This window comes from Uranotaenia lowii, chromosome 3 (assembly GCF_029784155.1).
Source record: "Uranotaenia lowii strain MFRU-FL chromosome 3, ASM2978415v1, whole genome shotgun sequence".
Lineage (NCBI taxonomy): Eukaryota > Metazoa > Arthropoda > Insecta > Diptera > Culicidae > Uranotaenia > Uranotaenia lowii.
In genome coordinates this window covers 211,095,457-211,111,926 of record NC_073693.1, presented here as the reverse complement: position 1 = coordinate 211,111,926, position 16,470 = coordinate 211,095,457, and the positions used below count along the sequence as shown (strand labels likewise).

Here is a 16,470-nt window from a genome sequence, read left to right as displayed (position 1 = left end):
ATTTGTTTCCATAATTTTGAGTGCGTTGTATTGCTAAGAATATTTTCATAGTACGAACGCTTACAGTTTCTTTTACAAATATCAACTTTTTTTGAAACATGGGCCAGCATGACCTTGAGGTGCGAATCTTCGGGGTTATTTTTGACTCTTTTGATGTAATTATTTTTGAGTTTGATCAAGGTCCAAAGATCAAAAGACATCCATGGGCAATAGTTACCTTTCAGTTTCATGGTCTTAGTTATTGTTTTCGACGAAGCCTGAAGTATAGGGTTAAAGGATGAAATTATGTTTGCAATGCGTTCATTAGGACTAGCCACAGAAATTTCTTGTCTTAAATAGTTTCCAAACAAGTCGTTTAACTTGGTGTGATTTATTACGGTCTTTGAAAGTTGAACTACTCTTTTGTTTGATAGTAATTCGAACGAAGTTATAATTTGGAGATGATCACTTACACCATTATAGATGGTATTATTTTTGACGCGTGGAACATCATTTACTTTACAAATGACGTGGTTTAGGATATTGTGACTTCTAGGCAGGCTTGGCAAAAGTCATCGTCATGAGGCGTGAAACTGTGACTGTGAAGCCTCTTGGTCCGTCAAACTCAATTGACTGTTCCTTAACGACCAGTCACTTCGTTTGCCAGTCATTCATTCCCCATTCATTTGAAGCTAAAATAATAACCTAGTCAAGCAATCGCATTGAAACGACCGATGACGAAAAAGAAACGCATTTATTATTATTGTTGCTCCTGCCAGCAAGCCGAAGACGACCGAAGACGAACAAGAAAAGCATTTCATTCGTTAGTCAGCTTTCAAGTGAGCAACACGCGTTTTTGATAGCTCTCTAGTCGTACACCTTTTATAACACATTCGGTCAAGGTCACAGAGTATTGTTTCAGTTTTTGAGTGCAAATAATTTTTAACTAAGCGGAGGTTGACAAAAAAGATGGACGATGACCCAGGTGACCCTGGGCCATTTGGCTCACGTTTTGGATTGTTGGCTCAGTTTGGGGATAGCAAAAAGGATCAAAAAAGCATCAAGTCAAACAAGCGACGGGCTAACGGCGTTGGAAATTCAACTAGCTTATTCAACAAGATAGTGAGAGTCGATCAACGCAACGGACCACGTTTTCTGATCATGGAACGAAAGGATGCCAATTTGACCATGGACCCCGTGAATCCCTTTTTTATCAAAAAGGCGATGGACGCGTTCTCCTCAAATGTCACAATAAGTCGTATGAGAAACGGATGCCTTTTGTTGAAAACTGTTGACCGTCAACATGCTGCAAAGCTGATGAAAATGACCAACTTTGGTGGAACCATCAAGGTTGAGGTTACGAAACATCCAACTCTTAACCTCATTAGCGGCACGATCTATTGTCGAGATCTGGTGAGTCTTAGTGATAAAGTGATTCTTCAAGAACTAACGAGCGAACACGTGGTTAAAGTGAGTCGTATGTCAAAGAAGGACAAGGCGGGCAAATCAGTCGATACCGGCACCTTCATATTGACGTTTGATTTGAATATTTTACCTGCAAGTATAAATGTCGGATTCTACTTGTGTAAAGTCAAGCCATATATTCCTTCTCCATTAAGATGTAAAAATTGTTTACATTACGGTCATACTAAAAACCATTGCAAAGGCAACCAGGCCTGTGCAATGTGTGGTCAAATGTTCCATGGTTCGTCTGAATGTGCATCGTTGCCAAAATGCATAAATTGTTCTGGTGATCATTCCGCCCTGTCTCGAACATGCCCTAAGTACATTGACGAAATGGAAATACAGCGCATCCGAACCAACGATCGAGTTTCAATTGGAGAAGCACGTCGTAGAAGAAGACAACAAGTTCCCGAGATACCCGTATTCACGAGAAGCTACGCACAAGTAGCCCAGGAGATTCCGACATCGAAGAGTCCCACAGCTACGACGCAGCTAGATCTCACTCATTGCACGAAAATGAGTCCGCACGTAAAAAACATCTCTCAACCAGAAGTCGAAAAATCTCAGCAAGCACTGGACAAAGAAGAATCTACTATACCATCAGGTAGAATTTTTACAGTAGGAACAAATAAATGTAACACTTCTCTCTCAATAAACACTAGAACGAACAAAGAACACTCACTCTCAGACACAGAAAGCAATTTTCACGCAGTCTCTTTAGACAACACATTAGCCAATCAAATAACTCAATCATCATCACATGAAAATTTAAATATTGAAAGTTTGTCACAAGCAATTAGCGCTTCGATGTTTTGCTCAGATCATAATATTTAGTTAATTTTCTTTTTAGCAATATTAAAAAAAATATCAGAAAACTCATTTAGAATACATTTTAAAAAACAACCAAGAATCGTGTATGATACAAGTAGATATGAAAATGGAACATAAACGAAAAACATTGTAAAAAAGTTAAAAACAGTATAGATAGTAACAACTAAATGAAAAAAATGTAATAGGTTAAAACAGTGCGCAAAACCATCGACCGATTTTTGTTTAAGAATTAGTAAAAATTTGAATATTGTTTGATATAATTAGATACATACATAGAACCTATTTTGAGTTGAGCACCTTAATGTAATAAATAAATAAATAAATAAATAAATAAGAAAAGCATTTATTATTATTGTTGCTCCTGCCAGAAAGCTCGTTTTCAGTTTTTTATTGCTATTGTTGCTCTCTGCCAGCAAGTCGTTCAATTAGTTGTACCTGCCGTCTGCAGCCGATCGAAGTGTGAAGAGCTTTGTCAGTCACTCTCAGGGGAAATTCGACCATGTGTAGGAGCTTCGCCAGTCGCATGATGGAGAAATGTTGATTGTTGTCGTGCTTTATCCGTCATGCGAGTAGTGAGGCTCCGTCAATTGAGAACAGTGCCAGTCGTTTGATGAAACAAAACTAGTCGGGTCAAGCGTGACGGGCGAAATTTACCATCACTGCTTCTAGGCCTAGTGACGAAGGTATTAGTACAAAGAAGTCCAAATGATTCAAGAAGTAATTTATATTTTCCAACTGCGTTGTTATTTGTTGAATTCACAGGAACATTTAGATCACCAACAAAAAAACAGGAATGTTTATCAGGAACCGAGGAAAACATAGTTTCAAGTTTGTCACACAATAAATTAAACGGAAAAGAGGGTGCTCTGTATATGCCATGAACATCGATAAACAGACCATTTGTAGAGAGTTCAACACTTATATGATGAAGACCGTCTTCAGCAACATTGTTTGTGATTCTAAACTTAATGTTATCTTTAATGTACATTGCAAGCCCACCGTGAGAGTTGTTACGGCAGGAAAATATGGAAACATAACCGGAATATTAAATAGACAGCAGTTTTGATCCTTTAACCAAGTTTCGCTTATGACAATTACGTCGATAACAAGGCTTGATGATTGAATAGTTTGTAGGAAATGATTGTTATTATCGATTTTGGATGATATTTTTCGGTGAAAATTAAGTCAAATCCAAACAACTTCTTTACGTTTCGGCATACTATTTTGTTTCGGCCATCTTCAGAAAAACTGTATTTCATAAAATTTGAAAAATCTTCTTATACATAAAAATGGAGGCGTTTTCTTTGTAACACCATCACGTATAAACGGTCGGTCGGAATGAAGTGAATTTGATATCCGAGGGTTTTTCGGGTCGGATATGGTTTATATAATAGTTTCAAGAATTCGCTTTTCATGAAAGGGGGGTCCCCATAAAAAATTAGCACTTCACATACATAAAAACTAGCTGACCCGTTAAACTTCGTTTTGCCTTTTAATAAATTAATCATAATAAATGTTTTACTTCATCTACACGTCCATAACAGCATCGTGCTCTCGAATCGATTTTTATGAAAATCGTAACCAAGGTGTACGACTTGTGTCCCATTTAATGTTGATTTTGTAAAAAGTTAGATTCTTGAAACTATTATACAAACCATTTCCGACCCAAAAAACTCTCGGATACTCGGAAATTTCACTTTATTCCGACCGACCGTTTATACGTGATGGTGTTACAAAGAAAACGCCATAAAAATCGATTCGAGAGCTCGATGCAGTTATGGACGTGTAGATAAAGTAAAAAATTTATTATGATTTATTTATTAAAAGGTAAAACGAAGTTTACCGGGTTAGCTAGTAGAATATAATACAAAAAAATAAAATGAGAGTTTTACACAACTTTCCGTCACTTTTATCTACACTAGAAGTACTTACAATTGTTTCGCCGTGTGCTTTCCTAACTTACTTAGAGTCAGATTTTTAACCACATCTAGTAGCATGCGTTTTGCGTTCTTGGTGACGTCGTGCAGTCGGTTGTAGTCGTCGTGTTTGGGGTCGTTGTTTTTGAATTCTTTTTTGAGAGCTGTGGCGTCACTCTTAGTTTTTTTATTATTGAGCTGTATATTTTAGAGATTTCGATAGCGTCTTGTTTTATGTTTACTTTATTTCTTATTTTCAGTTTTATATGTTATGTTTCAGCAGTCTTTCTTTTTCCTTCTTGGTTCACTCGCTCTAAAATATAAGCCTTTTCAAAATCAAATTTGTGATTTTGTTCAAGAGCATGTTGTGTCAATCTTGAGGCCCTGGAGTTTTGTTTAAGACAATTTTAAGGAGATCGAAAAATGTTAAAATTTGTTCATTTGTTGGTGTTTTTTTTTTAATTTTGAATGAATATGAAAAACCTTAAAGTTCCAGCCTAAGATGTGCAATGCAATGCATCCAATGCAATTTAAATTAAATTTCTCTCAGAATAGATTCAAAGAAGTCTTACTGACTTTACTCAAATGATAATATAAACTCCAAGAAATTTTAGAATTTGTTAATTTTTTCTTCCTTATACTGTATCCGAAACTTTTGCTATTTAAAACATCATAGATCTTGTGATACATGTATTAATAAAGAAATTAAATGAAATTAAATAAAAGCTAAACTTACACTTCCCGATTAGACAGGTTATCAGATTCAAAAAACTTTTTGGAAAGTTGAAACGAGAAATTTCAGTAAGTACACCAAAGATTGTTACAACTTATTTAAATGCATTTATTATGTATGCTATACTAATGGACTCCTTAAAAAAGCCAGAATAAATGCAGAAACGTCAAATAAAGCATTAAAAATCGTTTTAAAGTTTGTTCTTGACTGAAAAAGCCGAAAATCAATTTATTCGAATTGTATTTTATTTTATTTATCTTCAGTGTTGCCGAATACAACCATTGTTAAAGCTTTTGAGCTTTCATTACATGGTTGGCCTGGCCGAAGTAGTATCTGTAATGCATTTTATATGTATTAGGTATTACGATGAAAAGAAGAATGAGGAACGCATTTTTAACTTTTCAGAAGGCATATATGTTTTGGCCATGCTGGTTTTGGAAGAAGAAGAAGAAGAAGAAGAAGAAGAAGAAGAAGAAGAAGAAGAAGAAGAAGAAGAAGAAGAAGAAGAAGAAGAAGAAGAAGAAGAAGAAGAAGAAGAAGACTAAGAAGAAGCAGAAGCAGAAGCAGAAGAAGAAGAAGAAGAAGAAGAAGAAGAAGAAGACTAAGAAGAAGCAGAAGAAGAAGAAGAAGAAGAAGACTAAGAAGAAGCAGAAGAAGAAGAAGAAGAAGAAGAAGAAGAAGAAGAAGAAGAAGAAGAAGAAGAAGAAGAAGAAGAAGAAGAAGAAGACTAAGAAGAAGCAGAAGCAGAAGCAGAAGAAGAAGAAGAAGAAGAAGAAGAAGAAGAAGAAGAAGAAGAAGAAGAAGAAGAAGAAGAAGAAGAAGAAGAAGAAGAAGAAGAAGAAGAAGAAGAAGAAGAAGAAGAAGAAGAAGAAGAAGAAGAAGAAGAAGAAGAAGAAGAAGAAGAAGAAGAAGAAGAAGAAGAAGAAGAAGAAGAGAAAGAATAAGAAGAAGAGAAAGAATAAGAAGAAGAGAAAGAATAAGAAGAAGAGGAAGAAATTGAAACTATAGTGATGAAGAAATCTATACAGTACGCTTTTACAAAAGCAAAAACAACGATGAATGTTTATAAGCACAGTTAGATATTAGAAGAGTGAAGCGCCGATGTGGTCTAGTGGATAGGCTGGTGCGAGTCTGGTATTGGTACGCCAGGCGTACTGGGTTCGATTCTCGGTATCGGCAAGAAAAACTTTTGGGTTCGAATCCCATAAGCGGGCCGACAGGTAAGATGTGTTTCATTATATAACTGACTATATAATTGGAATGTTCAATCAGTTGCCAGCTGGCCAGGTATATTCACGGATGCCGGAATACCTGTAAGTAAACTAGCCCACCTGATTGATTCGTTCTTCCAAAATATACCTACATCAACACACGCTATACATTCACCACATAACAGTTCATACGAAGCCATGGGGTCCGGGTATGGTGGCGCGCTGCATTGGAGATTTGTCGAACCTAATAATCTAAGGAATGCATGTGAACCCATACTTTGGCAGAAACTGCGGTGAATCCGTGCACCCATGGTGGATCACCAACATACATACATACATACATACAGTTAGATATTAGAAGAGTGGTCGAATTAACCGTTTTTTTCAAATCCGGTATTACGATATTTATAATTTATAAAACCGATAAAACCGGTTGATTGGGCAAGTAGACTGTAATTTGGAATCGGAAGATTAAAAGACTACACAACACTTTAAGTTAAGGTTTTTTCCTCTATATTTTACTATTTCTCTTCACACTTTACAACTTGGAAGGTGTTATGATACTCAAACCGCGGATTCTTAAATTCAACTGACTCGACTTGCAACACGAGGCTTTATTTATACGCTCATCGAACCTTCTGGAACATTCGATGCACGTGGGAATTATCATTTGCTACAAATTCTAGAAATTTCCGGAACTACAAAATTCTTCAAGCTGATGACAGTTGGCTTGAACACCGGTAAAACCGGTATTTTTCAAAGTAAATCGAATTCATGAAAAAGTTTCGTCTAATTGCAGTAGTAATGGCATAACATTTTCAGAATAACGCAAAAGATTTAGCAACATTAAGCTGGTTCAACAGAATTAGAGTCCCAGTGCCAATTTTATTTCAATGGCAAAGAATGATGAAAAATTTACCGGAAATACCGGTTTTTTACCGCTTTAAAAGCCGGTATTTCCGGTATTGGAAAATGGACGGTTTTACTGGTTTTACCAGTTTCAGCAAAACTGGTATAAGATCACACATCACACACAAATTAATATTTCAAACCACATTCTAGAATCCCTAAAGATGATAACGTACGATATCGAAACGTCGGTTTAAAAATAAACTTTGTTTGTTAAATAAAATTTGGACTGCTTTGCCGAAAATTAAACATAATAAAATTATCCTGTCGACATCCACAAATCAGTAATGGAAAATGTTAGAGAAACTTTGGGTCAAAGAAAAGGAAGAACATAAGCCGTAAATGTTTTGTATTTCATCGTGGTGTAATTGTTTTTGTATTGAAGCGGAGATTGCGGGTTCAAGTCCTGTCGGTGAGCCGTTGTGGCTTTTTCGAGAAATTCATGATATACCGGCTTATTCTTTTCCTTTGCAATCGACCATGTGCTCGCTCGGCTGAAATCCCTAGTCAATGGGTGGTGATAGAGAAACAAGAGCGATCAATAGTGGGAAAAGATCACATGCGGGATATACATGGTGTTTCGATAGAAGGTTCAGCAATTGATCGATATAGCTCGACATGTACCTACGCTCGTGTCGGTCGATTCCATCATGTTCACTGTGGTGAAACTGACTAACGCGCCATTGTACTGAAGCGAGCACAAACATCAGAGATTCTCGTTCTGCATTGTCTGATCATACAAAGTAAACCGTCAGGAACATCAGTAGTTTTCAAAGATTAAAATGCTGTTATTTTTCGCTTTTCTATTTCACTTTTTTTTTTTCTAACAGACGCCTACTAACCAAATTCACAGTTTATCTAAAATCCCTCTCATTATGGCGCTCTTGTTTCCGGATGCCGTACATAATACAGTTGCTCTTCCGCATCTTGCCGGGTGGTTTCAAGTGGAATAACAACCGAGAAAGCTGGAAAGAGGATTGGGAAACACGGTCTCTAAATGAGGAAAGTCACTGAGCAAACGTGATGATTTATTACTCCAGGCCCTCCGACTTTGAATAGCATCATCGAGAGCCAGCAAGCAACAACTTTCCCTGCGACTAGCAGCAGTTAGACAGTCAGTGGAGAAGAAGTGTGGGCCAGCCTGTCTGGTTAGGAAGACCAGAGTTCAACCTTCTGGGAATCCCGAGGCCACCACCGCACACCTTCAAAGGGATGGGTTTTTCTTTTCTTTCTTTTTTATCAATATGAGGGCTTTGGCCAGTGTCCGTCTCCATGGAGAAATTGGACAGCGGCTACCAGGGAAAGAAAACTCACCGGGGAATGCAAAACTCGGAAAGTGGTAGATGAAAAATGTTCAAGAAGTTGATAAAACACCCTTCAACTGTTTCTGAGTATTTTGTTTGTAAACTGTTGGCGTTTTGGATTGTTATGAATGCCAAATAGAATAAATCTATTTTTAGCATACTTAAGAGGCTGATGGAACATCTCTCTTACCTGAGATTTCCTCTGTTTTATAAGTTTGTCTTGCAAGTGTTTGAAGAGGCTTGTTGAAACATGTTGATTGTAATTGCCCTTGGAAAAATTAAAGCTCAAAAGAGCTGTCTAGGATCCTGATTAGGAATCGTATCTCGATTATGATTCAAATCCTTTTCGAATCTTTATCTTCAGATCCAAAACCTGATCAATATTTGAATCCCGATCCTGGATCCTGATCTTGGAATCTGAATCCGGTCTGAATACTAGATTTTCATCTTGAATGCTGTATCTTTAATCACGGTTGAAACTGATCCGGACCTCGAACTTGGATCTGAGATTCTTGTGCTCACTTGATCTTGTCTTCCCGGAGCCTGACCTCAGAAGTGGACATTGGACTCTTAACATGATCAGAAGTAAAAACTGCTGGAAAGGCTAGGGTGAACAGATATTTTCTTCTGTTTGTTCTTCACTATTTCGTTTTTGTCGCTTGAATAAGTTTGTTTTTTTTTGTTTTTTGTTTACGAGTTTTGATGACCGCCAGTTGTTGTTATCTTTTTAAGTTGATATTTTTCGGTGATTAATAAGTTTCTAAACGTGCATAGACATTTGGATGTCTTTTAAAGTATAAATTTATTTGAAATTTGTGTTGCCGAAAGATGAAATACCATGTCAATAATGCGAAAGAAGTCCTGTAAATTAAGTATTCTGTAAATCTTATATTTTCCTGTTATTCCGCTGAAAAATAAACTGAAATTTACCATGAGTAGTCCGGTAGCTCCAATTTTGCTTGAATTGAAAGGAAAAAAGATTTCAACAACTAGTTTTAAAAATCTAACTTTCCGATTCACTGAAATCGGTTTACTATCTTGAAAGTTCCACTCTCCCGGAATTGATACTTTTTTCCGCATCCGCTTTCCAAATGTGTTGTTTGTTTTCACGCTTGCCGATCATCAAATGAACAAAAAAATAGAAAAGAAAGGAAAATCCCAAAGCCGACACGCTGGCTGGAATCGAATGAAATATTATGCCAAAAGCTCCCACCCCCGAATGGCACAATGCGTTTCCCTGCTGTATCTAAATGGGAGTTTCTTTTGGCTAGTTTCCATTTCGATTGCCGCGCATCCTTGAACTTTGTTTCGCTGCTTCGTCTGCCAGAGGAATTGTAGCGCTTTGATTGAATTAGTTTCCGTCGTAGTCGTAGCTCATCGGATTTCTGACTTGATGAATTTTCCAGAACTGGCTTCCGATTGATTGCTAGGTTAACGTATGAGAAATAAATGTTTACTGTTCAGAAGAATTAAATTTTATATCCTGAAAACTATCACAGAAACACATGTATGTAATAAAACTTCGGTTCAAATTTGAACTTATTTGACTGTATTGCAAATATTACAAATGCTTTTCAAATAACCATACGCGAAAAACTTGCTCAAGGAGTCTTGATTTTTTTTTTCTTGTGAATTAATCTATTTCCATTAAATTTTACGCGATTAATCATTTTAAAAAATCATATCATTGCAGGTTCTTTGTTAAATGAGATTGCGAACTCCCTTAAAAACGAATTTCATAAATAAAGCTTGCGTTTATTGATGATGGTCAACACAAATTTGAAAACCTTCTTTTGTCACTTAAAGTTGAGACTGCACAAGAGGGGGGAAATCAAAATTTATTAAAATTTTCAATAAATTGGATAAATCAGTACAAAAGCTTGTATTCAACAAAATTTTATACAATCTTGTTAAGACAAATTTGAGAAATCAAGTTATTTCAGATCTGAGACTTGAATAAAACTCGAAAATAAAAGATGATTGAATTACCATCATCTACTACAGACCCCGTTCGGTTTTGGCAACATGCCCGAACATTTTGTGTTGCCAAAATCGAAAGGTATTTTTTCTTCAATTTTTTCCTCTCATTTTTACAAAATAAATATTATTATTATTTTTAACGTTAATTTTAGTGAATTATCCATTTTAAGTAATCTATATATATAAAAAGCAATTATCTGTATGTTTGTTTGTTTGTTTGTTTGTCCTCTATAGACTCAGCCGCCTTAAGAGCTAGAGATCTGAAATTTGGCATGAATGCTAATTAGGACCGGGAATGATTAAAAATGTTTTTAGATTTTTGGACGACCCCTTCTGAAGGGGGTCGTCCATACAAGACAAATATTGTTTTCACGTTAATGACGTTATTTTCCGTCGGATTGTGATGAAAATTTGCACATGAGTGTTTTGAGAGACGAGCAATCGATTACAGTTATCAAATTTAGGGTCAGGGGTCGGCAAAAGGGGTCGTCCATATCCACTGATTAATGTTTTTGCGATATTGGCGTTTTTATAGATCGTATTGTGATGAAAATTAGCACATGAGTGTTTTGAGGGACGAGCAATCAATTTCAAGTTTCGAATTGCGGATCAGAAGTCGGCTGAAGGAGTCGTCCATACCCAACTTTAATGTTTTTGCGATTTTGACGTTATTCTACATTGGATTGAGATGAAAATTTCCGCATAGGAGTTTTGAGGGACGCTCTTTTGATTTCAGGTTTCAAATCTTGACTCAGGGGTCGGCAAAAGGGGTTATCATCTGTTCACTGTTTTTACGATATTCTCTTGATTGAGCATAGATTTGTAATGAAAATTGACACATGGGAGTTTAACAGAAAAGATAACTGATTTCAGGAGTCAAGTTTTGAATCGTGGTAAAAAAAAGGCCGTCCATGTTAGTTGCTCACTGTTTTCGCGATATTGTCGTGATCATGCATCGGATTGAGATGAAAATGTTCAGATGAGGGTTATAAACTATGAGCAATTGACTCCAGGTAGCATGTTCCGTGTCACGGGTCGGCGAAAGGGGCGTCTATATTTACTGTTCACTGTTTTCAAGTTCCTGACGTTATTTTACATATAATTTGAAAAAAAAATGGCACAAGGGAGTTGTGAGGAACGTAAAAATGGTTTTAATTATCGAATTTTAGGACACGGGACAGAAAAAGAGGGTTTCATTGAAAGTTCAGTGTTTTGTGCAATAATTTTGTTCGAGGCAGTTAATTGATACCAATTTAAGTGTGAAGGTCAAGCAAAAGAGTCGTGCACATAAACAAATAGGACATGTTTCTGCCATAATGTCTAGATTTTGCAACCGATCGAGAAGAAAACACTCTCACATAAATTTTAATGAAAATCCAATCAACCGTTTAATTTGAATTTATTATTATTATTATTATTATTAAGTTTTATTCATCGAACATTTTGTTTTAATGAATTATCTATACTAAGGATCTATACAAAACAATTAGATAACACGAAACAATGAAGACTGGCGTACTCGGTTGATGAATCGGCTAGATGGCTCCCCCAATTGATGTAGATGCTCAGCAATCTGGAACGTACGCATCATTGCACTCACTGGTTCATTATGTCCGTAAGATGTTCGGTGGGTTCGATTCGATAGCAAAGAGTGATGACGTAAAGTCCTCGAAGGAGCATTAAAGTTGATCATTCCTAGCAGGTTTGGCGATTGAATTTCTCCATTCAGTATTTTTGCGATGAATGATGCCTGTTGAGTTTTTCGGCGGCGTTCCAATGTTTCTAATCCCAGAAGCTGGCACCGGTCGGAATATGCGGGAAGGTTTTCAGGATTACGCCAGGGTAGATGTCGTAGAGCGAATCTAACAAAACGCTTTTGTACACGCTCGATTCGCAAAATCCAACATAACTGATAGGGAGCCCAAACAATTGCAGCATGTTCTGTAACTGACCGGACAAGTGCGCAGTAGAGTGACTTCAAGCACAATGGGTCTCTGAACTCTCGTGCTACTTTGGAGATGAAGCCAAGCTGACGATTCGCCTTTCTTATAACTGAAGTTCGTTGACTATCGAACGTAAGCTGAGCATCGAGGATAACTCCAAGGTCGTCAACTTCAAATACCCTGTCAAGGCGCTGGTTATCGATGTTATAATCATATAAAATTGGCGTTTTCTTTCTATGGAATGTTATAACGGAGCACTTGGAGACGCTGACTGATAGCTTATTAAGTCTACACCATTCACCAAAGTGATCTAGTAAAGATTGAAGGTGTGCACAATCGGCAGTGGATTCAACTGGAACGAATAGTTTCAGATCATCAGCATATCCTATTTTGGTTCCAATTTCCAAGCTAAGGATCAAGTCGTTGAAAAACAGAACAAACAGTAAAGGTCCCAAATTGCTCCCTTGCGGCACGCCAGATCGGTTGGTAAATGGAAATGATATGCTATCACCAAATTTAATCCTAATACACCGCTCAGTGAGGAATGATTTCAACCAAGAGATCATGTTGTCATGAATACCGAGCTTAGCTAGCTTAGCGAGTAAGATTCCGTGATCAATCGTATCGAATGCCGCTTTGATATCGGTGTATATAGCATCGACCTGTTTTTTTCTTTCCATTTGGTTCAGACAAAACGAAGTGTACTCTAAAAGATTGGTACTCACCGATCTGCCAGGCATAAACCCATGCTGTTCAGCGGCAATATAATGTGAGGAAGCGCGTAAGAGGGCTTGACTTACAACAATTTCAAAAAGCTTGGATCCTGCCGATAAACTCGTAATGCCTCGATATTGCTTCACATTTCGTCGTTCGCCATTTTTGAAGACAGGAAACATGAAGGAATTTTTCCAATAATCCGGGAATTTACGTTGTTGAAATGATCGGTTATAGATTTGGGCTAGCGGCAACGAGAGAACTTCGATGCATCGACTGTAAATAACAGCCGGAATTCCATCAGGTCCAGGAGCAAAAGAGCTTTTCAGTTTCCTTGCGGCATTTTCGATGAGCCTTTGATCTATCTCGAAGGTGTTGAAATCTATAGAATCCGCCGGGACGTGAAACGTGGCATCAGAGCACTCAGTTTCGGAAGAGACAGTGTCCAGGAAGACCGCCCGAAAATGCTCAGCAAATAAATTGCAACACGTGTCTGGAGAATCAGCAACAGCATCGTTGTAAAAGACTGAGGTAGGTAGGGAGCTCGATTTTCGTTTCGAATTTACGAAAGTCCAGAAACTTCGAGGGTTCTTACGTAAACCAGATTGTACTCGCAGAACGTGGTGTTTGTACAGTAATGCATTGAGTCTGCGGTAGGCTGTGCTTGCTGCTTTAAACTGTTGTTGAGAGTCTGCCGTTCGATTTTTCCGAAGCCTTCGTAAACATGCATTTTTTTCGCGTCGAAGTTGTCGCAAACTGGGCGTGCTCCAAGCAGGTGTAACAGGACGTTTAAATCTGGGAACATGCGAATTCAACCAAGTACCAATCAAATTGCAGAAAGTTTCAGTCATAACGTCTACTGATGCGTTGCCGAAAACTGCATCCCAGTCAATGCTGTTCAAGTACTGTAAAAGCAGCGAAAAGTCCGTCTTTCGATAATTTAACGGTCTACTCCTACGATCCGAAGTGTTTGGCGAGGAGTTACTTGCCAACACAGCAGCTGGTAAATCGAATGCGACAGGCGGGTGGTGCAAATCTACAGGTACCAGAATGTCAGGGGCATTTCTTATTTCAATTTGTTCGTCACTCAGGCCAAAAAACAAATCAAGTGTCCGTCCGAGATGATTCCTGATAGAGTTGAGTTGGATCAGATTTAACGAATCAGTTCCATCGATCAAGGATGCGGCGGCGGCGCTTAAGGCGGCAACATTCATTAGTTTAGCACCTGTTTCGCTTTCAGTCCACATCAAACGAGGTTGGTTATAATCGCCACATATCAAAACTGACTCATCAGCAGTAGCACGGTTACACAGTTCACGTATAGTGGCCACGTGGGACTCGATAATGTGAACACAATTACTTTTGTCAGGTGGCACGTAAACAGCACAGAAGAGTATGTTTTTTCCATTAATGGAAGCAGCAACACAGACTTGTTCCAGGTCAATCCCACATTCCGTGGTCACAAAGCTGCTTGGATGGCATTGTTTAATGGCAATCAAAACACCGCCAAAGCATTTTTTTGTACTGTTACGAGAGCTGCGGTCGCAACGGAAAACCGAGTAACCATTACCGAAAAGTTGGGCCGAGTTGAATGAGTCAGTCAAACCAGTTTCTGTCAGAATAATGACATCGTAGCTGCACTCGATGGTCGCAAGGTAAAAGTCTTCTGACTTGGTGCGTAAGCCTCGGACGTTCTGATAATAACACCAAGCTGTTTCATTCGTACGGGCAGATGAAATCCTTTCCAACACCCCCGACACGGGCCTACAAGTTAAAGATGCATGACTGGGTGAAATATTGAAATCAGACGGATACTTGCCACAGTATGGCAATTGGAAGTCTCCCCCTGAACCACCTGACTGATACACGGGACGACTTGAAGCAGGAACGATCGGTCGTTGGTGGTCAGAGAAAAGAACTTCCGAATTGCTTTGAGAGGTGCGTCCCGAGGGCCTAGTGAAATTCCCAGGAGTTGTGTCGACATCAAGATAAGTTTGTGCTAAACTACGGGCAGCATACGACGTATACGATGCGGTGCTAGAAGGCAGAGGTGCGTGACTCGGAGAAAAGCGTAACACTGGAAAATACTTGCCGTGGCATGGCAATTGGAAGCCTCTCTCTGAACCACCTGACCGACAGACGGGACGACTTGCAGCAGGAACGGGCGGTCTTTGGTGGTCAGAGAAAAGAGCTTCCGAATTGCCTTGAGTGGTGCGTCCCGACGTCCAGTAGAAATTTGCAAGATTGGATTCGATATTAAAAGCGTCATTAGCAGCAGGCAGTAGCATAAAATTTTCATCCGTGTTGAATTGGGCGTCATAACGGTAGAAGTTAAACTGAATTAACGCGCTTGATGCGAGGCTGGAAGGCAGAGGTGCGTGACTCGGAGAAAAACATAAAACAGGAGAATACTTGCCATTGTATGGCAGTTGGAAGTCTCCCCCTGAACCACCTGACCGATAAACGGGACGACTTGCGGCAGGATCGAGCGGTCGTTGGTGGCCAGAGAAGAGAACTTCCGAACTGACATGATTGGTGCGTCCCGATGTCCAACTATGCGGCGGTTGAAATTGATCACTGTTGAAGGCCACGAAACTGTCGGGAATTATAGTCCGTAAATTCCCGGAAGTATAATCCTTTGGGCCAGGATTCAGGATCTAATGCTTTTTGTTTGGAGTCTGGAGAAATGCCAACTTTGAATGATATGAATCGGTAAGAGCTCATATCACTGCCTCTGGAGACTAATTTTACAACGTTGGCTTCTTCTACCCCAAGGTTGGCATGGACCATGGCCCGAACGGCGTCCTCGGTTACGTCCGGTTTGATCCGTGACAAATAAAGCCAAAACAGTTTTGGGTTATCGTCGTCGCAAAGAGGGATGGTGACAATATCATCAGAAGCATTTTTCGACCCCAATTTGCAGGGCTCAGTTGATACAGCATCAGAAATCCGAGTTCGTTTCAGCGGGTGCCTCAGCTCAGGCGTGGGCGTCGATTTGTTCCACAACGGAGTTCGAATTGGTTTCGGAGCAAGCTGCTGAATGTCTGATCTCAGTTCTGTTATCGCATTTGTGAGCTGTGCTATAGCGTTAGTTTCTGGTGGAGCGCTAAATGCCACTGAACGATAGCTCGAGTTTAAAACCAATGCAACGCAGTCATCACAAAACCAGAGGAAATTTTTTGATAACGTGTCCATTTGCCTTACCAAACTTTTTGTTAGGCCAGTGCACGTAATGTGGAATCGTTTGTTGCAAATTCCCCTGCAAGCCATATGCTCGATTCCTGTAATTTCCTCGTTGCATTTCGAGCAGTTGGATTCCATTGCGCCTGGCAGGTATGCAATAAACTCGCTGCAGTAAGGTTATAATGCTTCACGCTAGATGTCGCTTCGGTTGGAAAAAATCGCGATGGGTTGTTTATATAAACATCCAAGGTAAACAAAACGTTCTTAAAACACTCGGAACTTTAACGCGATATTTCACTCTTT

General features: G+C 38.8%; 1 protein-coding gene across 1 annotated transcript; it reads left to right on the top strand.

Annotated features, from left to right (window-relative positions):
* Positions 1-948: 948 nt before the first annotated feature.
* On the top strand, positions 949-15,511 carry LOC129753058 (uncharacterized). Its single transcript, XM_055748854.1, has 2 exons — positions 949-2,047; positions 15,414-15,511. Exons 1-2 carry the CDS (start codon positions 949-951, stop codon positions 15,509-15,511), a joined length of 1,197 nt encoding a protein of 398 aa, XP_055604829.1.
* Positions 15,512-16,470: the final 959 nt, after the last annotated feature.

What these genes read in the sequence shown, in the direction of transcription:
- LOC129753058 (XM_055748854.1), top strand. Translation starts at nt 949, where the DNA reads ATGGACGATGACCCAGGTGACCCTGGGCCATTTGGCTCACGTTTTGGA. An exon ending in AGAATCTACTATACCATCAG is followed by an intron (nt 2,048 to 15,413) that starts GTAGAATTTTTA and finishes ATTGTATGGCAG; the next exon opens with TTGGAAGTCTCCCCCTGAAC.